Source organism: Solea solea, chromosome 10 (genome assembly GCF_958295425.1).
Source record: "Solea solea chromosome 10, fSolSol10.1, whole genome shotgun sequence".
NCBI classification, from domain to species: domain Eukaryota; kingdom Metazoa; phylum Chordata; class Actinopteri; order Pleuronectiformes; family Soleidae; genus Solea; species Solea solea.
In genome coordinates, this window is record NC_081143.1 from 20,631,301 (window position 1) to 20,657,316 (window position 26,016).

Consider the following 26,016-nt stretch of genomic DNA (forward strand, 5'->3'; position numbering starts at 1 on the left):
CCAGTATGTCTCTGCTCAATTCAGAGCTTCACTGAGCCGCTCAATATCACCACCTGCTGGACGGGATGGGTTAATGTCTTCTGCAAAATAATAAACGGCAAACAGCAGAGGTGTAATAAAAAAGTACAAATTTTTATTTATTTTTTCATCTTTACAAAGGCCTTTTTACCCAAGTTTTTTTTTATTAACAAAATATAACAGCTTCTCATCGACCTGGACTGATGGAGAAAAAAACAAACACACAAAAATATATATAAAAATGCTTGTCACCAAAAAAAGGATAACAGGACAAATAATGACAAATGAAAAAAAACAAACAGAAAAAAGCAAAAACACAATAAACAGATGTTAAATTGCGTCACAGCAAAAGGGCTTTTACGGAAGAAAAATAAATGCCATAAAACAAAAGTTCCTCGTCACTGATTCAGAAAGTACAGAACAGCAAGTGCTTCATATCGAATATCTGAAAATACCAACTACTGACAGCAGTGCTGCTACACAATTTACAGGAACGCGTGTTTTTCTGACCGACAAACTTCACCCAAACTCCCACTGCGGCCGCGCCAACTTCAGTCAGCAGAACGCCAAACCCTTTAAACAAAGCTCCACTAACAATAAGCCCCGCTCTCACTCCGTGTGGTATGAAAATACTAATCTAACCAGACATAGAACTGATGTCAGCGAGTGTCCACGCAACGCCAAAATGACAGTATCAAACTGAATGCACCAGTCATGTGATTATAAAAAAACAACATGAAAAACCCTCAGAAAAGTAAACAAATGTCAAAACAAAAGCTCACTTTAGACGAGAGGAAATGGCAATTAGTAACATGCATTCAATTGGCAACAGAACACGCGGGAGATCAAAAGACAGATACTAATCCAAACAAAAGGGAATGTTTACAGCATCAAGTCAGCATTTCAAATAGAAGACGACAGGAGAGACGCTCGGAGCAAGAGATTTCCAGTCAAATTCCCGGGATTAATACAAGCAATGTAACATGAGGTGCACAGATTTGGTGTGTTTTTAAAAAAGGAGGAGTGGAGATTGTTGGAGAGGATCTGCAGTTTCAGTCAAATTTCAGTCTCACTGAATACCGATCTTGCACTCTTTGTGGCATTTGATGCACTGAAATCACGTTGCCGATTGACGTTTGTGAACTTGGCTTCACAATTAAGGCTGCAGAACACTTTTCTTTCCAGTTTTTTTTTTAAGAGTTTGGAAAAGTGAGACCCTTTTTGTGCTGTGGTTTTACATTTTCAATATCAAGAGACGGCTCCGGGTGTTGCCATTCGTTATCAGACAAACTCCTCGACGCTCTCCCTACTTTTGCGCAATTCCAACATGTGGAAATGACAAATTACCCCCCCCCCCCAAAACAAGAACAAAAAAAACAAATCAAGTGTGGAGTTATGTGACGAGTTTCGGCCTCAGTTCACTGCTCGTCTCTGAAGCACCAGGTTGACAGAGAGCACCTTGCGAGTAGAGGCCACTACATTCTTTTGATACACGCGTGTCAAGTTTCAGAGATTCTGTAGATGTAATGTGGACACCTACCAACGGTGCATAGATAACTTTGCCTCGAGTATAAATGGCACCGACACATACTGAACACGTACTGAAGATGGGTTTGCATAAATTGCAAAAAACTAGTGCATAGTCACGGAAATCAACAAAAGCAAGACCAGAAGACTGACTGAAATCTGGAGGGAACACTGGAAGCCTTCAACGCTTCATTGGCCTCACACCAATTTTCTATATATATATATTTTTTACATGAACAATCGTATGAAATTGATTAAAAACTGACACAAAATCGTTACAAAAGCGGTCAGCGAGCCACAAACATTTGATTCTCTCCGTTTTCTTAAGATGAGCACAAACACCATCACCTGCAGAAAACCAATAACGCAGACGGGTTGAAACTTCATCAATTCATCTGAAGGCCTCCTGTTCCCGATGAACACCTGACAAACCTCCAATTTTAAAGTTGTCAATCTCAACAGGTTCACCTTCAACATTCAGTAACAATGACAGAAATAAAACAAGTTGATAAAAACATGAGCATTTGACACCAAAAATGATTAATATAAATTGTTCAGCTTATTTTTAAGGGCTTATTCATATCAGAATAGTTTCAAGTAAACCTGTTTTAGGGCTGCGATGATTAGTCGATTACTAAATTAAGTGTCAACTAATTTTAATCATCGATTAAGTTCCTTTTTTTCTGTGTCTTTGCTTCATATAACAAAGAAATTATAAGACTGAATAATTTGCTTGTATTTCGGGTTTTTACAATTACTAAACTAAATCGGGAAAATAATGGTTAGGTGCAGCCCCACCTGTTCTCCCGTGCATATCGTCAAACATAATTTGCAGTCTAGTGCTTTTCATTTACAAACTTTACATTTTTAGAAATGCCCTCGGTTGTCGTTTTGAGTCAGTTTGCCATGGCCACTCGCACAGGAATTCAAAAGTTAAGACTGAGGACGAAAAACACCGCGACACCGTGTCCCTTCTCAAAATCAAGAGTTGCTTGGCTTATTCTGTTGTTACATTCAACTCTCCACGACACTACGTCCACCAGTTTGTAGGACAAATAATACTGTCAGCGTGCCAGTGAGGATGAGCAGATCGATGAACACATAAAAACACAAATGAAGGACAGACCGAAACCGAGAGCTGTTTACATAAAGGAGACCCTCCAAGTTTTCTTTCAAGTAGTGACAGACCGGCTCAGACATTGATAAAACCGCCTCTAGAAATCCCACAGGGTCTCCTGTACACGCTGACCATCCTATGTTTCGATATTCAGAGATTTTACAGTACAAGATTGACACTGAGCTTAACCACTGGATTTAGGAGTTTGGATAATGCCAGAGACAGATTTTCTTTTAAAAAGTAGTCAAGCTCCTTGGGGGAATCTTACAGTGAGTAGGCATTTTAAGTGTTTGTGTATGTGTGTGTGTGTGTGTGTGTGTGTTCGTAGGGCAAATCAGTTCATTGAGCAGTCCTCTCCCTCTGTGTCGGTGTCCGTGTCCGAGCAGGCCGTGTCCATGGCTGCATGGGCCGGGCTTACAATGACCGCTCGTCTCTGTTCCTCCTCGGCACTGGCTCTCCTACCCTGAGTGCGTTCGATGTGCTGGATGGCCTGAGGTGAGAAAAGAGGACATTTTCGACTGTTAGACGCACGTTTCTGCCACTAGGAATCTCGCTCTCTCTATCAAAGCAACCTGGGATTATGAGCTTCAGATCCCGTCCTTCAGTGACTCTTCCTCTTGGTCTTTTTTACAAAGTCCAAAATACGCCACAACAACTATGAGTGTTTGAGTGCACAGCCAGCTGGTAAATCAGCTGAACAGGAGGTCTGCTTTGCCACACGTGATGCAAAAACAACACATCCTGTAGCCATTTCAAAGTAAATGTGTTTCTGTTCCTTTTCAAATTAATTTCTTTCAAGAAGGCTTTTATTGTGAAACATTTGCAGGACCAGCAGATGTGCAGTTTCAAATTGAGCCCTGGGATCTTATTACACATTACAGCAGAGCATTTAAAAGTTTATTATTGGACTGGTGTGTAACCTGAAGCTAAAGTGGATAAATGAATGAAACGGTCCATTACCTTCTATGTCTTTACCATTTCCATGGATTAAAAGACCGCCGGAAAGTAATACTAAAGTAATACATTTCAACGTTAAACAACAATACATAAAAGTTTAACAACAATGTACTACCTGCACAATGGTGTCCAGATTCTGCCTGGATGTGGACACAGTGCTGGTGTGGCCAGATGGGCTCATGGTCACCACGGTGACATGATGGTGGGCGTGCTGGCTTAGTGTTGGAGCTGGGACAATGACCGTGGGGTGATGGGTTGGGGCAGGGTGAGCCAGGACCTGGAGGACAAACAAAATAGCAAAATATGTCAGATAAAAATTTAAAAAAAAATAGGTTTTCTTCTCACAGATGACCAACATCATCTCTGTGTGTGTGTGTGTGTGTGTGTGTGTGTGCGCGTGCGTGTGTGTGTGTCTAACCTGTGGACTCTGTGTTTGTCTGTCAGCTGCGTGGATCTGCTGCAGCCGTAAGAGCGTCTGGCTCTGAATGAGTGCTTGCTCCTCCTCGAGCTGTTGGGTGATCACCTTCAAACGCTCTGGGTGCAGCTGGGTGTCCAGGGAGCGCACCTGAACACAAAGACACACATTAATCACACCTCAAGTACCAATTAAACACCGACGTGCACCTGCACAAGCCTATGTATTCTTTAAAAACAACAATTACTCTAATTTTAAGCAATATCTTAGCCCTATAATTTTCCCTACTGTTTACATTTCTCTTTCAATTCTTATTTGTCTTTGTCAACTGTCACTTCCGTCAAAACCTGCTGTTCAGGTAGATCCAGGATAAAGGCTGCCAGGCATCGGTTAGTGTCCTGGTGAGGTTGTCACCACCATCAGCTTCACATTGCTACGGTGACCTGTGGTCAACTTCTCATCACCTTTCGATGATGAGCATGGTCAAATAGTAAAACTTGTTTGCATTTTTTTAAGTTTCCAACTATTCTGTGTGACAACACCACTTCGCAGCCTGGAGATGTGGAGTTAAAATGATCTCCTTCTACATTCAGTTTTTATTCATTTATTTCAACCTGTGCTTCAACATGGCAAACTTTTTATTACTTTAAGATTATGAAAATGTATTTCTGGCAAAGAAGAATCTAAGTTACAAGAGGTCTATTGACATGCATATTGATACACTATGTGTCTTCATATGGCAAAACGTGCCATCACTGTCAAATCCACCACTTCCTTATCAATTTAAATGTTGCATACATATTAATGCAATAAGAATGCAAACAGAACGCGAGTCATAGAGGAACCTCCAGAAAATCCAGCTCCTGCTGTTTACTGACCTGCTCCTCCAGCTGCATACGCGCTGATCGCTCCTTGTCCAGTTGCTGCCGCAGCTCTAACATTTCCCTCCTCACCTCCTCCACCTTCTCCTCCTCTAGTGTGTCTGGAGAACCGATCCCCTCATCCTTCTCCTCTGCTCGCCTTCTCTTTGGAGATGAACCGCTGAACTCCTGCAGTGATGCAGAGTTAAATGTAAAATCACGGCTGATGACAATGGGCATATTTTCATTTTCAAAACATGGTTATAGCCACTTAATGACTAACTGTGGTACAGGCTGTTACCTGGAGGAAGCGTTTGAGCTGGTTGTTCTGTGCCAGGAGCTGTGTCTTTTCCTGCTCCAATGTGAAGATGTAGTCAGCTGTCTGCTGCAGGATGGCCGCCTGGCAGGGACAAAGACATTTCATTTCAAATCCAATCAAGAACATGTGTATAAAAGTCTTATATTCTGCCAGGCATTACACGTGTACTGCAAGTAACTTGAAATCTTTATCAAATGTTTTAACGTGAAATCTTGGCTGTCTGCTGCACCTTGCTGAGCTTCTCTCCATCTGCATGTGGCAGGAGTGTTTTGAGGGACTGGAAGCCTGCATTGATGCTCTGCATGCGCCGGCGTTCATTGCTGTTGGCGATCTCACGGCGGATTCGTCTCTCCTGGTCCTGGGCCGTCTCTGGACTGAGGGGGATGTTGGCCAGACTGAAGAATAGAGAAGGAAGATCATGATTTGTCCATGAAAGTGTTGTGCCCAATGGCTCTCCGTCATGGAAATAAGATTCAACAATAATTGTTTTAGTATAGATTATGATCATGTGTTGATTGTGTGAGGCACCAATATAGCTGGTAATTAGTCTTCTGGCCACACAACCTGAGACAAGGCCACAAATCTGGCCCAAATGGATAAAACTGATGATCAAAGAATACAATCTTAAGACTTAAAACCTTTAACCTGGTACTTTACCAGGAGTTAACCCTGACCTCTCTACATTCCTCAGGCACCCTGCCTGGTGGTCTTTGGGTTTGACTGAACTCTGTGCCCTCTCACACAACTTCCTCCTCCTATGAGGTTGGATGTTATGGTGGCAATATCTTCTTAACATATTTACTCAGGCTGGAAAATAAGTGAACCATTAAGGCAAAAAAACGATGGTCATGGGACCAAGAGGACAGACTTGAAGGACCAGATCTGCGGTGTTTACAAAAGTCTAACAAGAGGGCACAGTTCACACAGCTTTCTACAAAGGGATGCTTTTGTGGTGGAAACTGCAAGTAGTGTAACTTGATCTTAAGCTTCGTGTTTAGAGACTGCTTTAGTTGAAAACCATGAAAACAGACAAAAACCCAGCTGAAAAGAGCATAAAAACATGACCACACTTAAATTACTCTTCTTCTTGCTCAATGTAGTGCTTGGACTTCTACCTGATTTTGAGGGGTTGTGACGGTCACAGGCTGCATCTAATGATTATTTTTGTTATTGCAAAGCATAAAATTATGCGCTGCTTTCAGTCCAGATATTTAGTTTACTGTAAGAAATGTTAAATATTTAAGAATTTGAGAACACAAAATATATACATTTTATCTCAAAACTTACAAAAACAGATTAACTGACTATCAAAACATGTGGCGATTAACGTAGAAATCCCTACAGCACACAAAACAAAAGCATAAACACAAAGAGGTCAAATCAGCTGTTGTCATTTGTAGCCTCCAGGAGCTGCGGGCCTCTGACATGGCCGGAGGGGGCGCACCTGAGCGGCGGCAGCAGTGAAATGTGACTCCGCAAGAGCCGCAGGCCCCCTGGCAAGCATCGTGGAGAACAATGCTTTCCTCTGCTAGCAGCGAGCTAACACTGGTACTAACCAGCTGTCGACACAGAAGTGTCCACTGATACAACGATAAGACTGTGTGTTTCAAATAAACTCCTTAGCTCATATTCATGCGTAAATATACAGAAGTTGCGTAACCTTCACACATTACACAGTTCCAGCTATCTGGTTAGCCACGCTAGGCTAATTTTAGCATACGACGCAACCACGGCAGCTGCTCGGGAGCGTTGCTCAACGACGCAGTAACGAGCAGCGGAAGCCTCAACGTACCGCCTTTGTATAATTAAATATACAACAACGCAATGCCTCGGAGTAAACGGATAAAAATACAAATGAAATATGTAATAGAATGCGTAGTTATGTGCACAGAAGTGGGGCGGCGGGCAACACGTTCACCACCACGTGGTGTTGGTTCAGCTGGACGCAAATGTATTGATTTCACCCCCGCGATTTACATACTCATGCGCCGGATGGCTGCAAACGTGCCTCATGTGTTATTACGCGTTAACGGCTCAGTAAATAACGCCACGGACGAACGCAGCATCATTCCCCGCCGCCAGCAGTGGCAGCAGCCGCTGGCACAACAAACTGCTAATGTCTACAACCAACCAAGGTGCTGCCAAGGTATCGAGGCTAGCATGCTGAACGTAATCGGGCTGCACACAAACAGACACACGCGACAGTCCCATCAAAGAGCCGTTGGGTACAAACACACACCTGCATAGTCCTCCTATCACATCCTTTTCAATCTTCTTAAACTGCTGTAAGGACGCGATCTTCTCTGTCGGCATCATGAAATATTCCATGCTTTCTTTCACAGCCTCCTCCTCCACCTCCTTCTGGTGCTGCTGCTGTCCGTGTTTTCTCTTCTCTCTACTGCGTCCGTCCTGCTTGTTTTTGCCGCAGAGCTGTAGCTGTTCTCAGTGACGCATGTCTGAAATATCAGCTCTTAGGGAAAAAAAACGACGAATCTACAGAGCGGAGATGGAAAAATAAAAGTAAATTAAAGCTGTGTTGCTTCACACAGCTGATGGGGTTCCCTCCAATGTGTGTGTGTGTGTGTGTGTGGCCTCGTGCCTCCGCCTACTACCTTTGTGTGTGTGTGAGTGCTTCCTCCGCCTACTACAGTGTGTGTGTGTGCAGCTGATCTGTGTGAGGCGGGAAACAGCTGGTTGGAATCAGACCGTTTTCCGGAAAGCAGAACAAACAAACCAGTAAGTCACTGTGTAAATGCAGTGGAACAATCCTCACCGAGCACATGAAGGCAAAAAGCGCACATGGACACAATAAAATACCAACTATACAAATATGTAAATAAGAAACTCTAATACATATCTATACATATCTATACAGTATATATATATATATATATATATATATATATATATATATATATATATATACATATATATAGGTCCCCATTTGGGACCTATATATCGGAGGTCCCAAATGGGGGGACCCAAAAATATTGTGGAACACCACTAAACACGAGAGAATATAGTGATGTTGCTCATCAAATTAAACATCTGGGATACAAGGCCGTTATAAACCTATTTTAAATGTGAATGACTACACATCGAACTTCATACAGCAGCGCTATGTCAAACCACTCGCCACATTTCTGGATCTTAACGCTCAGAAACTTTTTTTCTGAACACACTCCACACAGCTCGCATGAAAGCAGAGGGTCCACGGATCCTGAGGATATAAGTCAAAGCACTCTACACCAAAGCACCACGGAGATAAAGCCAAAGAATAAAGACAACAGATTGTAAATTTGGCTTATACCTTTGATGTTTCTCAGTCATGTACATGTAGTCAGAGGTTTTACTTTTTAAAGTAATTTTTTATTCAAATTTGTAATTTTACTTAAGTATGTGTTTTAAATCACATCTGTTGCTGAGTAAAAATGCTGAAATAAAAAATAAATAAATACATACATACATACATACATACAAAACATGTACCAGAAACTTTGGAAGTGAATGATAAGGACAGGTGAATGATAAGGACAGGTGAATTGGTGCTAATTAAGGCCCTTGACCCATTTTGACTGATATTTTTTTGTGTTTAGATATCTTAATTTGTCAGCACTTTAATTTGTAAAGGTTTGCCTATAAAAAACAATGTGAGATTTGTGTCCCGTCGTCCTGTTTTGCACAATACAAGAAAGAACCTTGTTAAAAAAGAAGTAACTAAGTAACTTTTTAAAAAAGCTACTTTTTTATTTTAACCTGAGTGCATTTTTAGACCAGTACATCTACGTGTACTTAAGTAAAATGTTATCAAAATAGTGGCACTTTTACTTGAGTAGAGTATTTCAGTACTCTTTCCACCTCTGCATATAATTCGGGCCCAATCACCGACTGGTGCTAGGGCCCCTGAGAACCTTTGACATATTGCATTATGTCACGTTATAATAACACGATATGCAACACTTATAAACTGCTTGAAAGGAAGTGTTGATAGCTGTGTTCAGGGGAATCTAATTATTAATAAATTCAGATTAGGGCCTCATGAGAATGGGCCAGCTCTGATCTGATGTGTTACACCTATCATTTATACTCTCACCACAATGTTTCAATTCAATTCAATTCATTTTCTGCTAATCACTAAATCCACAGATGGGTTGAGATAAGAGCCCCTCCATGGTACAACAACACCTTGTGAATTTAGCATTTAGTAATGTCCAATGTGGCTCCAAGAGAGACTGTACTGAAAACGAACGATTCATTAACAAATTCAAGCTGGATCTCAGTATGGAAGGCAATGTACAGTACATGCTATAGTGCAGCAGGTGGCAGTAATGCAACATAAGGCTGAACACCAACACTCCTTGAAGTAGGATTCTGAATTACATGAGATACTATTAGGTATAACTATAACAATAATAATACATTTCTTTGAATTATGTTTTGGCATGTGCAGCAGAAAATGTGCATGTGCAGCAGAAATGAAATGGCATGTTAAGTATGTTAGTGCAGTACCTATTCAATGTGTGTTTCTTATACAAACGACATCACACTGGTGCCCTGAGTTTGAAGCCTGTAAGCCAGACACACAGCTGTTCCTTGACTTTACAGATAGATTATAGCAATCGTGAAGGGAATGGATCTTAGTTATGTATCATTAACTGATGAGACAGAGATAGAAAACAAACACACGTTAAAGCCAAATCAATTTAATGAAGGTGAATTCAAATCTGCAACAATAGGCCAAAAGGGCCGAAGGGCCGAAAGAGGAGCTAGTGTATTCTTGACTTATGACCAAAATTCAATGAGGTCTGTAACTGTAATTTATAGTGATTATGTTATTGGGGAAATTAAATGTAGAATTTAAAGACAGATTTCCAATAATTTAACAATGATTAACACTGATTTTAAAAAGAGTGTAAATAAGTTATATTATTTATGTACTTTTTAAAATCAGTACAAATAAACCTGTTGCTGTCAATGATGCCGAAGTGAGTGGAGTTGTCGCAGTGTCTTCTATTGTGTATATTGTGTCTACCTATGTTGAGTTATGGCTCAGCAGTTCCCATCAAAACCTAAATCAGAGAGATTGAGGTAAAGGTTAAAGGAGGTAGTGAGGCAACAGTACGGATGCCAACTGCAGTAAAATGGTAAAGAAGAAGTGAATGTTTGTGCCAAGTTGAGAAAATTCTCTCAAGGTGTTCCTTAAATATTATTGTCACAGTCAATGAAATGTAATGTGTCCAAATACAGCTACTGAAGCTGTAGGGGCATAAAAAGTGTCGCATCACACCCACGTCCACCTGCTGGTCCATCTGGTTTTCCTCAGTATGATACAATGGTTGTTTTCCAATGACTCCAGTGTGGTGTCTGCAAACAGTGTCTCATGCAAAGCCTCACAGAGAAACCGTGTGCTCAATGGAGTTCATCTAAATTAGGCGAAGACATGTTTTTCTTCCATGAAACCACTGCTCAGACTGGGCCACAACTTTAATTGTATTCTACATTACAAACACTTTACACTCAAGATTTCCTCGCAGCCTTAATTTGTTCAATATTCCTATTTGTTCTTCAAAATCATACTGTGCACAAAACCAAAACAGCCGGAGTTACGTTTCTTAAGAAGTTTTTATTTTTTTTGCGATGCAATAAAACTTTTTTACACTGTCATAAACAATAACAACATGATACTATGTTCAAGGAGATATATAAATATTTGGCCCTTATTCTGCAAAAAGTAACAAAGCAAAACAAATAAAAACATCCGTCTCCCTTTCTTACCACACCACTTGTTCTAGTAGGATTAACATAACTAAATAGCAAAATATATAACCGTCATCCACGCACCTTAAAATAGGATATATTATTTTTTTGGGGGAATAACACAAACTTGATAGAGGGCTACTCTTCATACAGGCGGGGCATCAGCTGTATCCTGCATCTCTGTTTGCTCATATACAAACCAAGCACTGAATGAATAACACAACACCGCCCATGAGGCTGTTGATAAACAAATGGTCAGGTGATGTGATGTAGGATATCAGGTTAAAGTATGGCAGAGTGCATCTTCATATTTAACACACAATTATTCTGATTTTTGTACTCAACGCCTGATGGGCCCAAACAGCCGATACTGCACAGGATACTGCACTTTTCCTTTGGAGAGCCATAAAAAAAATGGCCGAGAAGAAACAGGACTTGCAGGAAAAAGCATTATATTGAGAAATGAATGTTAGTATTATAAAGGAATGGTAGTGGCGTCACGCCCACCCCACGTCCTGTAAACCTTAATCGTATTGACCTAAATGTCTCTGTCATCTGAATTACAGTATGTACATGACTTGGAACGCTGTCTTTTTGACAGAGCGAAAAACCCTGAAACTCTTGATAGCGTCATTTTAGTCACTGGACAGTGATGGCCTGGTCCTCTTGGCGGCTTTTTCCTCCACAGCAAATGTGTAGTTATACTAAAAAAGACACACACACAAATCAAACAAACAAATGAAGAATTAAAGCAAAACAGTGACCCGGTTGTTGCGATGCACACTATCGAAACAACTCACTACACCATCATGGTGTCATACCACACAATTACAAGCGACATTACATTACATGTCATTTTGCAGACGCTTTTATTTCTCCTTAGTGCACACTTTCTCCTGCGCTCTGTGCAGCACTCTCTCATCGAGGCTGTATTGCGATCATGTTTCTTTTTTCAACATGATTTCCGATTGTTTAAGCTTCTTAAATGTGAATATTTCCTTCATTTCTTTGCTCTGGATAACAAAGAAATCATTAAAAGTTAATCATTTTGGTTTGTGGACAAAACAAGATAACATCATCATTTCCAGGTTTGACAAACACCAATCAACATTTTTTAAGGTTTTCTGATATTTTATGGACCAAATGATTCATGGAGAAAATAATCGACAAATTAATCGATTATGAAAAGAAAAGTTAGTTGCAGCTCTAGTATATATATGTCAGAAAGGTTCCTAAGGATGCAGGTAAAGCGTGTACAAAAAGAGAAACCCACACCCTGCCTATGTAATGATATGGATAAAGATGGACACAGATGTGGACCTACCTCATTTTCAATGTCTTGGAGAGACTTTATACGAATGTTGTTTATTTGAGAGTTCAGCAGATGATTCTACGAAAAAAATGTGGGAAAAGAAAGAAATGTCACTACATGCTTTAGGGATATCTTAATACTTGACGTGACACAAGAAATGAATGAGTTGAAATGGAAACCGTCACTTTAAAATGCATTGAAAATGTCAAACGTACCGTCCCATTCGCCTGGACGTTAAATTTTGGGTGCAGACTAAAGGGAACTCCATCGAGAGCTGCAGAGAGTCAGAGCAGGTTACAGGTGAGTGAGCTGCTTCCGTTGACAAATTCAGAAGTGTCAAAAATTGCACCTGGAGTACCTGTGATCCCATGGATACTGCTGTCAGCAGGCTTGTCCAAGTTGTCCTTGATTTGGAGGCTGTGGCGTCTCTGACTCAGTTTACTATACGGCGCGAGAGGAGGAGGGTTGCTGTGGAAACAAATAAAAGGATATTATTGACAAGCATTAAATAAATTGTCATACCTACATACACACATATATATATATATATATATATATACGTATATATATACACACATATACATGTATATATATATATATATATATAGGAGGAAGAAGAGGAAGAAGTATAAAGAGTACCTGGGTCTGAGGGGCAGAGGAACCGATGGTTGGTCTAGGGAGAGTTTGCGGATATCCAAGCTCACACTACGGGGTTTGGCCTGGGGCATGGGGTTAGAAAAACGTCCCTTTCTGCACCACAACACGTAGCCATGGATGTCCCTGAGGAGAAGGCACACTTGAGGTTACAGTCATTACTGTGCTGCTCAACGGAAATGATCTTTTAATAACTCCTTACCGGATGAAGACCCACTGTGTCGATGGGATTTATTGAAATACATTTGACAAAACAGGTGCAAGAGAAATGTTTGTACGCGTGAATGCTACCAACCCCACATATGTGTAATGCTGCAACATCATTTTGCTTTTGGCCGTCAGTTTGATATCCAACACAGCTGTGTCCACACTGCCGACCGGAACGACTCGCATGCACACGCGCTTCTTCTTCGAAACAGAGGCCTCTGAGCACACGAAACAAAAAAAAGACAGAAAATTAAAATATCCCCACGGTAAATAAGCTGTAGGTAAATCAAATAAAAACGTTCCTATGATCTGCAGCAAATATATATATGAGGAATGTGTGTGTTACAACTCGGTGTGTGCACTCACTTGCTTCGAGGTGCTCAGCGATGAAGCAGAAACCATGAGGAATAGCATCTTTGTCTGAGAGAAGCTGAATGTCTGAAACGACCATTCCACATGTCAGGTCCTAGAGAGAGAGAGAGAGAGAGAGAGAGAGAGAGTGAGAGAGAGGGATTAGAAAGGAGGAATAAGGAGGTGTAACATTTTTATTATCTTATCTTAGCTTATAGCTGTGGGGTCGATTGCCTCTTGGGAGTTGTTCTTCAAAACCTAATCATTCCAAATCATTTATTTCTACAGTGAAAAGACACAAGTAACAACGGCCAATGGTATTTTTTCTTGCACTTTTCTAGTCCCGATGTCCAGTCAAAGCCTTAGCACTGCAGTTTTGCATTTCACCCATTCACGAGCCACACAGAGCATGTGTAAATTCAAATTCACGCTCCGTACAGTCACCAGGAGAAACTTCAGGTTAAGTGTCTTGCTCAGCAGAGACTGGGATCTAACCCCAACCTTCCGGGTTGGAAGATGACCCGTTTCACCACTGATCCAGCCGCCCTAAAAGATTACCCAACCATTGTTACCTTGCTGTAACAGAGGTAATATCCAGACTTTATTGCAAAGCTGCGTGTGAAGTTTGCTGTGGATCCATCTTCTGTGATGTTGATCTGCAGAAGAAAAAACAAGGGAACAGTTAGACAGATCATGGACACTGACGCACGTTATATTAGTCTCCTTGAAACACAGCAGTTGGACAGTGTGAATGAAACTAAGTACATAACCGTTGATTAAAAGCAAACAGAGGTTATCATTATTATCATTAATCATTGTCTCAATTCTGTTATTTCATGCTATAATAGGAAACCTTTGTATTAAAACTGGCTGCACATATGCAAAACACATCATATTTCCACCTGGAGCTTTTGGAAAGGAAGTTTACACTCAGTGATGTAACATTTAAACACCAAAGGTGTTTCTAAAGGTCAAGTTTACAGCTCATCAAAACACTACATTTAAGGCTCCAGTGTGAAACTTCTGTGGACAAAACACTGCTGTTGTTGCTACCTGCCCCCCCCTGTCTCAACAAGGAGACACCAAATAATTTTTCTGACAGTTTCTTCCTCGGGGCCCACAGCAGCAGGCAGGACCACCTCCTCCGTTCAACTACCAACGGCTAGAGAGACAGGGAGCTGAAAGGTGACGTGGGGAAGCAACGGAAGATTCAAGGAACCATCCCGGCAGCAACGTTAAGGCCAGATATGTTGCTGATCAAAGAAACCACCGAGCAGGTCGTCCTCTCAGAGCTGACCACTTCTTGGGACGAAACAGACGAGATATGATGAGCTAGTGGAAGAGTGTCGCAGAAACGGGTGGCGAGCAAGGCGTGAACCTATAGAGGTGAGGTGCAGAGGATTTATTGGTCAGCGCCTACAGCAGGCTGGGCATCGAAGGCACAAGCAAGTACAAGGCCATCAAGCTGCGAGGAGAACCGTGGGTGGAGTAGTGCTATCTGGACATGAGTTGGGGCTTGATCAACCCCAGATGGGTCGCCCGGGTGAGGGTGTATGATGCTGGAAGACCCGAAAGACACCAGGAAACGTCACTGGGGACGTATCCAGATGCATCAAGACAATGTAAGTGTGAAGCTCAGCAGTTGACGTTCAAAATTGAGTTGCTGGAAGTAAAAACAGACACAGACACACACACACACACAGGGTGTCTGTGAGAGTCAGGACTGTGAGGGTTAAGAGGAAAGTGTTCTTGGTGTTTTCCGCCAAGGAGGTGGGCAGTGACATCAGACTTTCCTCAGCCTGCAGAGCTTTCTGAAAGGGCGACTCTAGGTCCATATTCCAACCATTCACTGCCGTCTCACATTACCAGCAAAGCTGTTACGCTTCCACCTTCCCTCCATCAGCTGTAAGAATGAGAGTCACACTCCGTGTGCAGCGCAGGAATGTCATCACAGACACAGAGAGAGTCGCGTCGAGCTGATAGGCTTAATTCAACTCCATTTAATGATGTCCCAGGAGGAACCACTTTGTTTACTGTATAACTGGAAAGACTGTGGGAAAAAATTCTCATACAACCCGTCCAATTTTAAGGTTGAACTTGAGATGTAAAAATCTAATCTTAAAGTGTAAACATCTCCCCTCTCTATTTTCAAAACACAACCCTTGGAACACTTTCCCTCGTCACTCCCAAAAATAATCTTTAAGTTGTTTACACCTCAGCGAAACCTTACTGCAAATACAGCCCGCTCGCATTGTTTATAGGACTTTATTATTTACGCAAAGGTTGGTTTCTGCTTCAGTGGAAACTCCAGCGAGTCTATCGGCTCATCATTCACTGATTTATTCTCACCAAACTCCTGCTGTTCATGTGGTGGCTGTCAAAATGGTTGAATGTTGAAAATGAAAATTCCAGAGGAACCAAAGACTGTAAATGGACATTTAGGTCATTGACTCAGTAGCAGGAGCAATGGCCATCTCTCCTCTTACCATAGTAAAGTCTCTGGGGCAGGTGCTGGTGTTGGAGGTCCATGCCACAGCTGTGATGGGCCGTACGCCAACATGTTCCATCAAGGACATCTAACAAGCATAAGAAATATCTATAAAATTGCTGATACACACATAAATAAAATCCCCTTCGTTTTATTCAATGAAATCCTTTTTTATACCTTTAGCCCAGTCGTGATTGTACACATATATAACAATATTGTGGTGACAGAGGTGTCTTATCAGAATTGTGGTCTGTATAGTTTTAGCCACGTGACAAAAAGTGAGGACTCACTTGGGGTAACAAATCTTAATGTGTGTGTTGTATCAAGGCTACACTGTCTGGGAGAGAAAGATCCAGTTTAGGTTAAATGGTTGCATTTTTGCTAAAACGTTCAAGGACAAAGAGATTCTGTTCAACGCAAGAACGTATTCCTAACTGCAACAGCAACTTAGTTCATGAGAAAATGACAGATAGGACCCGAAGTTCACTTTATATATGTATTTTTTTTAATATATGTACGTAAAGTATCCACATTCTGTCTGAGATAGATAATTTTAGATTATAGAGAATTCCATACTATAAAATGGAGGGTTTGTGTATAGAAAGAGTCAACTCCTACAAATATCTATCCAATCCAATCCAACTTTATTTATTTAATATATATATATATGTATATATATATATATATATATATATATATATACACATATATATATATATATATATATACATATACATATACATATATATATATATATATATATATATATATATATATATACATAATATGGGCAGCCTGTGGATAAGAATTGGGCTTATAATCGGAGGGTTGCCAGTTTGAATCCCCGTCCAGGTGTAGTGCAAATCACTACACTACAAATCAAGAAATGTAGAAATCACACGCCATCCTTCAAAACAGTCCATTAAATGTATTCCATGGTTGACTTAAACTCATTTTACATTATGTTTAGTTGTTCAATTTCCAGGTAACAAGCATCACCACAGAAGCATCTCTTCATGTTTCAGGTTCTAATAAACTGTTCCTGACCATTAACACAAATTAAATACTTACTATTTTATGTATAGTGGTGAAAAACTGAGATAAATCAGTCAAGTTAATGAATTCAGTCCAAGTAGTCCCAAGTAAAATGAAGAAGTGTGGTTGACTCAAGTTGAGACACATTTAACACATTTAATTACTACACTATTACTCAATAATGTTGAGAAATTATGCATTTCCTTGTCTATGGACTTACATATACATACATTGGAAAAACATGATGTTATTGGTAACTAACTATTCAGGTAAATACACTCTGACTGTATTTTGACAACTTAGCTTCTTCAGGAAAACTTGACACACATTTAATTCCAAAGTTAGTTATTTGTGATAAAAACTATGAATTATGAACGAGGACTGGTTTTGAGTCATTGTCTACGAACCTACACAACGAGTCGAGCTTACCTTACAATAGCTGCCACTGTTCCTATATGACAAAACCAGACGGCCTACAATTTTAGATAAAACCCTTTTGTTTTGTGAGTTAAAGGATAAACTCATACACATAAACTTACTTTGAGTCTGTGGTGTCTTCTGTCTCCCCGAGCTGTTGCGGTTTCACAGGCAAACAACTTTTGAGTCACCAGCCGGAGTCTTCCTCGTCAAAGCAGGAAGCGCTGTGAATCCATTCTGACTCCAACTCCCGTCAAATCCCGGGGCGATACGTCACAGGGTCAGACGTCATTACCAAATAAAGTGTCAGAACAGTGTCTGAACGCTAGAGGGCAGCACCACATCTGTATGGCCGACAGTTGAACAAGACTGTCAGCGTCGTCTGCCTTTGTTTACTGAGGTCAAGCTATCGGACACTCGTCTGTAGGTGGTCTAACTATCTGACACTATTATTATAACGCCCTCCCTACAAAGGCTTTTATGGTCAAAACAAAACAAAACAAACAATAACAAAACAAAACATGTAATCCAATGACTCAGGCTGATTTGTAAGGACATCCTGTTTTCAAAATAAAACATTGAGGACACCGTGTGAAAACACATCTTGAATTGGAAAAATACTTCAAATCAATGTTTTCGAAAGAACTAATAACTGGACTTCGAGCAACTGTATTAAATAGAATTTTCTAAGATTTCTGAATAAGAACAAAAAGTTGGGTTCTGCACATTGATATCTACTAGTGTAGAACCGGATGTCAGACATTTTTACTGTACAGTTTTAGAGATATTTTAAGTCCCCTATTTGCACTTTTTAAATCAATTTTGACATGTAATTAAAACAAAAATTTAGAAAAGTTCTCACCAGGACTGACTAGGTTGTGTTCAGGATATACCATACTGCAAAGTAGGCATTTTATTGTACAGTGTCCCATATTTGCATTTCTTAATTGAAAAAATGATCGATTTGGAGATGTAATAAAAAAGATCTGGACAAGTCCTTAACCTAAAGTTCTCTTTCCACATTTGAACTTGCGGTTAATTACTTAACCTAAAGTTAAAGTTAACTTTTGCAAACGGCACCCCATACGTCTGTGGGGTGAACTCATTTGACAATTGTTTGAATGCAGCGGACACTCAATTATAGTGAAAAGTTACACACTACAGCATTATGTATTACACAAATGTATTGATGGTTTTGATCCTTCCTAAGGTTTGTTCACAATATGAAAACATAACCCATATTTTCTAATGTGATATACAGTATGTGTTTAATAATATTATGTATGTGTGACAAGTCCCTGTTGGCATGGCAACATGCATCAGAGCAGACCACAGAAAGTGGTTGTAGGGGGAAGCTAGAGCAGATTGGACTATTACGTGTTGGTGATGAAGAAAATCTGTGTTAAGGTAATTAGGAGCATTTAGCTTTACTGGTTAATTAGCAAATTACAGAGTGTAATTCTCTTTCTCTGCCTCTCTCGCTCTCTCTCTCTCTTTCTCTCTCTCTCTCTCACACACACACACACGCACGCACGCACGCACGCACACACACACGAAGATATGGCCTCTTTTCTTCTCTGCAAACTGCAGCATTTCCCGCAGCCCGAGAGAGAGAGAGAGAGCAACTTAACTATAAACAGCCACGACAAGACCGGAATTTAATCATTCCTAATTTCAAAATAAAAGTACTAAAAACACAAATAAATGGTTTAATTTTTTTTAATTCGTTTTCAACATTTTTCCAGGTAATCATTTTTTTTTCTTATTTATAAGGTGATTTTAAGTCATTGTGTTTTCAAAGCCTTTAGTATATAGTATCATACACAAACAACATAATTGTATTATTGTTGTTATTATTATTATTATTATTATATTATTATTGTTATTTTTATTTGAATTTTAAGAAACAACAATGGTTTTAGGAAGAGGTCAACTTTTTCAATGCCGACCAATAGGAGTCATGCGACCTAATGTATGATGTATGATGGGATAGACAATTACTTATTTATTGTCATTAAATATATATTTATATGTATTTATCTATCTATCAATGTTATTATATAGTATAGTATACTATAGTATTATAGTATATTTTTATTATTATTTTTATTGTTATTTAATTAATAATGATGCTATTCAGCAGCTGTAAAGCCACACATATACCTGGAAAATGTTTGGAGTGCACCATCAGTAGTGTGCATCCTTACTTGTGTGATGTTTGAGCGGAAGTGCCTTCTAATCGTGTTGTGTAACTTGACAGTGGACGTCGTTGTCCGTCGGTGGGGAGCTGGAGCCGGAGCTGCAAACAGAAAAACAGGAAACAGAGAAAAGCAGCCGTTTATCAACGTTAGAGCAGCGTGGAACCTGATGGACCTGATGGAAGTGTTTTTGGGATTATCTTTCCTGTGCCGTGTTTTAGGTTCACACTTTTAATGGCCGAGCTGGTTTACGTGGCTGATACCAAAGGGATTCCTGGGCCATTTGATAACAACATTTAAACAAACGTAAACGTTATTTAACAGTGAACATTCTATCTGTTGTTTGTTTTTTAAAATCAGATTTTAATCTGGATTTTCTCTGTGGCAGGGATAAAAGTCCACTCCCCAAATAGTATATGACCGCCTACATTCCCACTTTGTTTTGAACCCTCTTTCCTTTTTGGGAGCCTGTTGTGTGTTTTTTTTTGTTTTTTGTTTGTTTTTTGTTTTTTCAGAGGAAGATTAGGCCTCCAAGCTTTTTAATGTTTTATAAACTGTGCTAAGAACAACCAGAAGCTGTAGTGCTCTACTGTACGTTTTCAACCATTTTTTCCTCAGACAATGTAAATGGTCTCTTATTCAACATTTAAACAAAGGCTGACCTGCAGCAACACTACCATTCCTTCTATTACCTTTACTGTATGCTTATATATAAACTTGCAAACGCAATAATCTATAATCTCAGGTATTGAAAGCACAGAAAGCTCTAGAAGGACATATCTCCCATTGCAGTTCCCCTCCTCCCACTTCTGTCTCACACCAAAGGTTAGGAGCCACACTGGGATTATGGAGGACCAGGCCCGCCTCATGTCGGGTCACATGGGACCAACAGGACAGTCCCGGGAGGACGTGTGTGACCCTGGCGGCATAAGGACACACCGTGACCTCGGCCAGACACAGCGGGACATTGGTGACATCCTCCAGAAGATCATGGCCATCACAGATGAGAGTCTGGAGGAGGCCCAGGCCAGGTAATAAGTATAACACAGATACCAGACCAGAACCTGACTGAAGAAAAGAACACGTCAGCACAATATCACACTTCATTACACATTATACACTAAATAGGAAATAAAAACTACCTCCAGCCCCAGTGGACCACGGACCAACATTAGACCCAAAGGTTTTCTAATCAGCACTGAACACAGAATACTGAGCTCAGGAGTAAATTATAACACGTTTAAGTAAAAACCAGTTGTTCTGTTGTACTCTGAGTGCAAACCTTCACCAAGGCCTCTTCAGTTTCCCTGAAAAGTCCTTAAAAAAGTTCACAATTGTTAAAAAAAATACCATACTTGGATTACAACCTAAACTTTTTTCAGTTATTTTAAAGACCGCTTTTCATTTTCATTTTTCAAATTGACCTATTTGGGATATTCTATTAAGAAGCACATTCAATTATGCAATGTGTGTCGGTTATATGAGTGTTTTCAGGGGACACTGTGAAGTGGACAAACTGCCAAAAATCGGAACATTTAAAAGTTCAAATGTGATGAGAAAAGAAAGAAAAACTTCCGCCACATCTTTCATAAGAGTATTCTATTCTATTCTATTCTACCAAAAACAACAACAACATACCAGTTCATGGTTTGTATTCATCACCAATGTCTCTGCCTTTCTTCCCTTTAAAAGAAAACACGCGTTAAACTGCCACAGACTGAAGCCCGTCCTCTTCGGCGTCCTGTGTGAGGTGAAAGAAACGACAGGTAAGTTGTTCACGTGTCAGAAAAAAGCCAGTGGAGAGAAGAGTTGTGCGTTAATCATGCGCTGCACTTTATTTTTTACAGTGCATTTGTGATTGTATGAGTGATCTTCTGTCTGTCAATCGACGTGTCAGATTCAGGAAGCAGAGGATAAGAGTTGTACAAGAGTGATCAAATCAATTTAATGATGTTTGACGACTTCTAAAAAGAGTCCTGTAAAGACACACCTGTGACAGAGACTGAGAGAGAGAGAGAGTGGAGACTGATGAGCAGATTTTATATTATTCCTACCAAGTTTTCCCAGCTCTCCTTCATCTACTGTTATGTGTTATTAATGCATTGTCTCTCTGTCTCCCTCTCTTGCTCTTGTGCTCAGTGTGTCACACTCTCGTACCTTCAGTTTTTTGACGGGATTGTTCTATAAGCCAACCTCTGCTGGCTGGCAAGCTGAGTTTTTTTTTTTTTTTCTGGCGATGACCTCCTCCAAATGCTCAGATGGTGAAAAGTGGCTAGAAGTACTCTACTGCTGGAGGAGCGTCATAACAACAGACACTTTTCACTGTGACATTCACGGGAGCAACAGGATCGTCTAATCTGGGTGATTAACAGTAGGAAGTAAAGATGATGTGGTGATGACGCAGCTCTGTTTATTCACCTGTGAGTTACAGAGCACTGCCAGCGCGGCCGACGCAAAGGTTTAGAACCAAGAATATCCAAATATTACTTTTCGGAACATTTTCTTGGGCAAAAGTCCCAAAGATGAATATTGTAGCACTGTAGATGTTGTAAAACAAGATGTTAATAAGGGTAAGGGTTAGTAATTATCCTTGAAGGGGACAGAGCTGCAAACATGTGTGACAAAAAGAGGAGATGGTAAATGGTCTGTATTTATATAGTGCCTTTCTCGTCTGGATGACCACTCAAAGCGGCTCTACACTACAGTTTTGCCATTCACCCATTCACACAGTACACTGTATCTATGTGTTTTTCTATCGCTCGTCTTTTACACCTATTTAACCCACTTGCCCAAGGACACGTCTACATGTAAACTAGCGGGGCAGGGAATCGAACCCACGACCCTCATGTTGAAAGACGACTCTAGGCGCATGAAATGAAACCAGGACAGAGTGAGAGACATATGGTAAAGGAAGGGTAGATTAGATGGTAGAGGCTGTAAGGATGGATTGATCATCTCCTGTTAGCCTTCATTACAAGCAGAATCAGTGCAGCACAGCCAGGAAACATAATCCCACCTTGTCTATGCTGTTAGACAGACACACATATTCTGCAGCTGTGGGAACCAGTTGTGCACCTTCAGCACATTTAAAATGACTGTACTGGCTTCTTTTGTGTGTGTGTGTGTGTGTGTGTGTGTGTGTGTGTTTGCAGGCTTACAGTAATCTGATTAATCTGCTCCATCAGCGTAATAGGAGCAGTGTTCTCTAAACATCACTGCTGTTCTGATGGATGGACATAATATGTGATCACATGGAGTGCGTGTGTGTGTGTGTGGTGTGTGTGTGATTTCCTACACTGTAATTACCAGTCAATTTACATAACTGTGTAAATTAACAACCTCTCAAATGAGCCTTCAATTTTCACCAGGTCATTAGTCACTACTTAAGAGCTGATGTTAATTAAAAGGGCTCTGTGTGTGTGCGCGTGTGTGTATTTGTATTAGGACCTTTTCTGGCACAAACACTAGTAGTCCTCATGGAGACCAAAACCTGGACATAATGAGGCAGAACAATGTTTGAGGAACTAGTTGAAGTTGACCTTATGGTTAAAGGAACACTTCACTGATTTGCATTTAGCTTTGTATTACTAAAATAAGGGGTAGTATTTTTTTAAGTATTTAAAGTATTGCTTTGAGGTTAGGGATGACACTGTAGTTTAGGCTGTTCAAATGAATGGAAATCAATGCAGTGTCCTTGGAAGAATAGCTGTGCAAACCTGTGTGTGTGTTTGTGTGTGTGCGTGCAAAGATGTATGTCAATTTGCCTGGGTTTGTTTTTATGTCGCTGCCATACAATGTGTGGGCCGATAGATATATTGATCACTACAGTAATTCCCCTGTGATCGATATGTGTGGACACGTGGTTGTTTCATTTCCAATGCTAAACCCCAGTATTTTCAGTTTAATTACTAATTATGTTGGTGGGTGAAATTGTGCCTCATGATATTTCATCTTTAATGTAACTTCAATTCTATTCTTTTCTATATTCCATGGCAAGACGTTTGACTTGGCCACATTGAGAGCGGGTTCTCAGCACTTTTCACTAGTGAGCAGCAGATTAGACACTAACCCGTAGAAGACAAAAGAAAAAGAAAGAAAAAAGTCACATCCGATGAAGCCATGACATATTCTCTCCATCTCCACAGCTCTGAACATGGGCGACATCAAGGATGAGACTCCTCCAGACCCTCAGGTCATGCGACTGGACAACATGCTGATAGCTGAGGGTGTTGCAGGTCCTGAGAAGAGCGGGGCCTCTGCAGTGGCGGCGGCGACAGCAGCAGTTTTTGCAGCAGCAGCAGCAGCAGCGGGAGGAACGCCTGACGATGAGGACGCAGAGCAGGCAGACTACAGAGAGAAGCTTGCTCAGATACGACAGATCTACCACGCTGAGCTCGACAAATACGAACAGGTCTGTGTTTTTCAGAAAAATAATCTCAGGCTGACACTCCACTCGTCACTTTGCAGATGTGTTATTTCAGTACCATATTCTTTTCCTTTAAGGGCTCAGCTATTGCAAATGTGAGTTTGCATTCTCCCTCATCCTCTCTTCACATGCAGGCATGCCGGGAATTTACCAGCCATGTGATCAACTTACTAAGGGAGCAGTCCCGTTCGCGACCCATCTCATCCAAAGAGATTGACCGAATGGTGGAAATCATCCAGCGCAAATTCAGCAGTATCCTGACGCAGTTGAAGCAGAGCACGTGTGAAGCAGTCATGATCCTTCGCGCCAGGTTTTTAGATGCCAGGTTGGTTTGCACTTTTTTATTATTACTCCTCGCTCACGTAACTGTGTTTACTTGATGGTTTCTTGCTGCAATGTACCCTGTCACGACAGGAGGAAACGTAGAAACTTCAGCAAACAGGCCGTAGAGATTTTGAATGAATATTTTTACTCCCACCTGGCAAACCCCTATCCCAGTGAGACGACCAAAGAAGAGCTGGCCAAGAAGTGCTCCATCACCGTCGCTCAGGTAGTAACATAAAAGTAACAACCTTTAATGGAAATAAACTAAACACGGTGTCGTACACAGGCATGGTCACATAACGTTTTTCCCCCTCGCTGACTCTCTCAGGTGGGCAACTGGTTTGGGAACAAGAGGATTCGCTATAAGAAGAACATTGCCAAGTACCAGGATGAAGCGAGTGTGTATTTCATGAAAGCAGCTGAGGACTCTGCAAGTGTGTCGTCCCAGGATAGTCAGCTCAACTCTCCTGTCACACCAAACTCAGGTGTGTTGCACAGCTATTCTTCCTAGGAAATTGCATTGACTTCTATTAACCAGTTAATGCCTAACCCTAACCATAACCAAACCTTACTAATGTTATATACAGTATATGCGGCCTAATTAGGACCAGGCTGCCGTCCTCCTGATGACTAGTGGTTCGTGTTTATATCAGAAAAGAGATAAGAAAACACACAACTCATTTCACGGAAATGTACCCTAACCATATCTACTACTACTACTTGCATAATCCTAACTCTAACCCATACCCCACCTTAAAGAGTTGTGTTTCAGTCAGATTAATGACTCTAATTAATTGTTCCAATTTATATCACGATGCATAAATCTGGTTCCTGTACAATTTAAGTCATAATCTATTTAAACCAGTAAATGCAGTCAGGTAGTTGCAGAAATATTCACTGAACTTCATACACGTAGGACATCTGATGGTATATTTTCCCCCATCACAGCTGACATCATGTCCCACTGTGGATGTGTCTCTTCTCTGCAGGTTGGTGATGACTGGTTGGCGTGACAGTGGGTGATGTCCCTCCTCCCATCGCCAAATGATTCTGTACTTTGTCCCTCCTTTCATCCTCGTCCAATTAATACAAACTCTGTAGACTGACCTTCAGCTGAGCTGTGAGCAAACTCTACAGTGTTCATTGAGTCTCCCTTTCACATTGTCACCACTGTTTGGACACTTTCAGATAAAACGGAACTATTGCTCTTTGTTTATCTTCATTAATAAATCAGTGATGAAGAGTTAGAGTTTGTAAATGGCCTTGAGCCACATCCTGGATTCAAGGTTTTGTCTCAGACAGTAAAACCAGTCACAACCACAGTAGCTTAGGGTCGAATATGCATGTTAAACTAGTTTTTTTAAGTTGAAGTAGAAAGTAGGTTGTTTGAATAAACACATTATCACTCTTTTACAAGAACTGTGACTGTATTTGTTTTTGTGTGAATGTAACGACACTGCTGCATATTAACAAATAATCGGACTTCTCGAGCAAAGGTAACTGGCCTAGATGCAGTCGACGTTGTTGGTTATTTTGCCATTCTTAATCACATCATACAGCATCTGTAGGACCACGTGTATTCAACCGGTATTTGCAGACAACCGTGTTTTCCTGCTGAAGTCTTCCTAACTTAA

At 40.6% G+C, this 26,016-nt stretch overlaps 3 protein-coding genes across 8 annotated transcripts; 1 reads left to right on the forward strand and 2 right to left on the reverse strand.

The window, feature by feature from the left end:
- Positions 1 to 111: 111 nt before the first annotated feature.
- Positions 112 to 7,832, reverse strand: LOC131467349 (transcription factor AP-4-like). The gene is made up of 7 exons (XM_058641199.1): positions 7,453 to 7,832; positions 5,443 to 5,608; positions 5,196 to 5,294; positions 4,913 to 5,083; positions 4,038 to 4,184; positions 3,735 to 3,896; positions 112 to 3,152 (listed from the first exon to the last, which is right to left on the reverse strand). Exons 1-7 carry the CDS (start codon positions 7,539 to 7,541, stop codon positions 2,997 to 2,999), a joined length of 990 nt encoding a protein of 329 aa, XP_058497182.1. The 5' UTR covers positions 7,542 to 7,832; the 3' UTR covers positions 112 to 2,996.
- A 2,984-nt stretch (positions 7,833 to 10,816) lies between these two features.
- Positions 10,817 to 17,694, reverse strand: mvb12a (multivesicular body subunit 12A). Its single transcript, XM_058639584.1, has 10 exons — positions 17,557 to 17,694; positions 15,981 to 16,070; positions 14,067 to 14,150; positions 13,510 to 13,609; positions 13,232 to 13,361; positions 12,922 to 13,062; positions 12,641 to 12,750; positions 12,498 to 12,556; positions 12,295 to 12,360; positions 10,817 to 11,674 (listed from the first exon to the last, which is right to left on the reverse strand). Exons 2-10 carry the CDS (start codon positions 16,068 to 16,070, stop codon positions 11,606 to 11,608), a joined length of 849 nt encoding a protein of 282 aa, XP_058495567.1. The 5' UTR covers positions 17,557 to 17,694; the 3' UTR covers positions 10,817 to 11,605.
- Positions 17,695 to 19,691: 1,997 nt separating this feature from the next.
- LOC131467145 (pre-B-cell leukemia transcription factor 1-like) lies at positions 19,692 to 25,801 on the forward strand. 6 transcript variants are annotated; one of them, XM_058640878.1, is made up of 8 exons: positions 19,692 to 20,223; positions 20,458 to 20,663; positions 21,325 to 21,398; positions 23,778 to 24,043; positions 24,136 to 24,383; positions 24,473 to 24,608; positions 24,711 to 24,867; positions 25,372 to 25,801. In XM_058640878.1, the coding sequence occupies exons 2-8, from the start codon at positions 20,479 to 20,481 to the stop codon at positions 25,377 to 25,379; spliced, it is 1,074 nt and encodes a 357-aa protein (XP_058496861.1). In that variant the 5' UTR covers positions 19,692 to 20,223; positions 20,458 to 20,478; the 3' UTR covers positions 25,380 to 25,801. The 6 variants fall into 6 exon arrangements, with proteins under 6 accessions (XP_058496861.1, XP_058496862.1, XP_058496866.1 ...); XM_058640879.1 differs by having other exon boundaries at positions 19,692 to 19,938; XM_058640883.1 differs by having other exon boundaries at positions 19,692 to 20,663; positions 24,193 to 24,383.
- Positions 25,802 to 26,016: the final 215 nt, after the last annotated feature.

Coding starts and splice junctions, on each gene's coding strand:
- LOC131467349 (XM_058641199.1), bottom strand. CDS start 7,541: ATGGAATATTTCATGATGCCGACAGAGAAGATCGCGTCCTTACAGCAG. Junction 5,295..5,442: donor ATGGAGAGAAGCTCAGCAAG/GTGCAGCAGACA, acceptor TGTCCCTGCCAG/GCGGCCATCCTGCAGCAGAC. Junction 4,185..4,912: donor GTATGCAGCTGGAGGAGCAG/GTCAGTAAACAG, acceptor CTTTGTGTTCAG/GTGCGCTCCCTGGACACCCA.
- mvb12a (XM_058639584.1), bottom strand. CDS start 16,070: ATGTCCTTGATGGAACATGTTGGCGTACGGCCCATCACAGCTGTGGCA. Junction 13,063..13,231: donor CAGCATTACACATATGTGGG/GTTGGTAGCATT, acceptor CCTTCTCCTCAG/GGACATCCATGGCTACGTGT. Junction 11,675..12,294: donor TCCAAGACATTGAAAATGAG/GTAGGTCCACAT, acceptor TGTCTTTTTTAG/TATAACTACACATTTGCTGT.
- LOC131467145 (XM_058640877.1), top strand. CDS start 21,098: ATGTGTGTCGGTTATATGAGTGTTTTCAGGGGACACTGTGAAGTGGAC. Junction 24,044..24,135: donor AGCTCGACAAATACGAACAG/GTCTGTGTTTTT, acceptor TTTTCCTTTAAG/GGCTCAGCTATTGCAAATGT. Junction 24,609..24,710: donor GCTCCATCACCGTCGCTCAG/GTAGTAACATAA, acceptor TGACTCTCTCAG/GTGGGCAACTGGTTTGGGAA.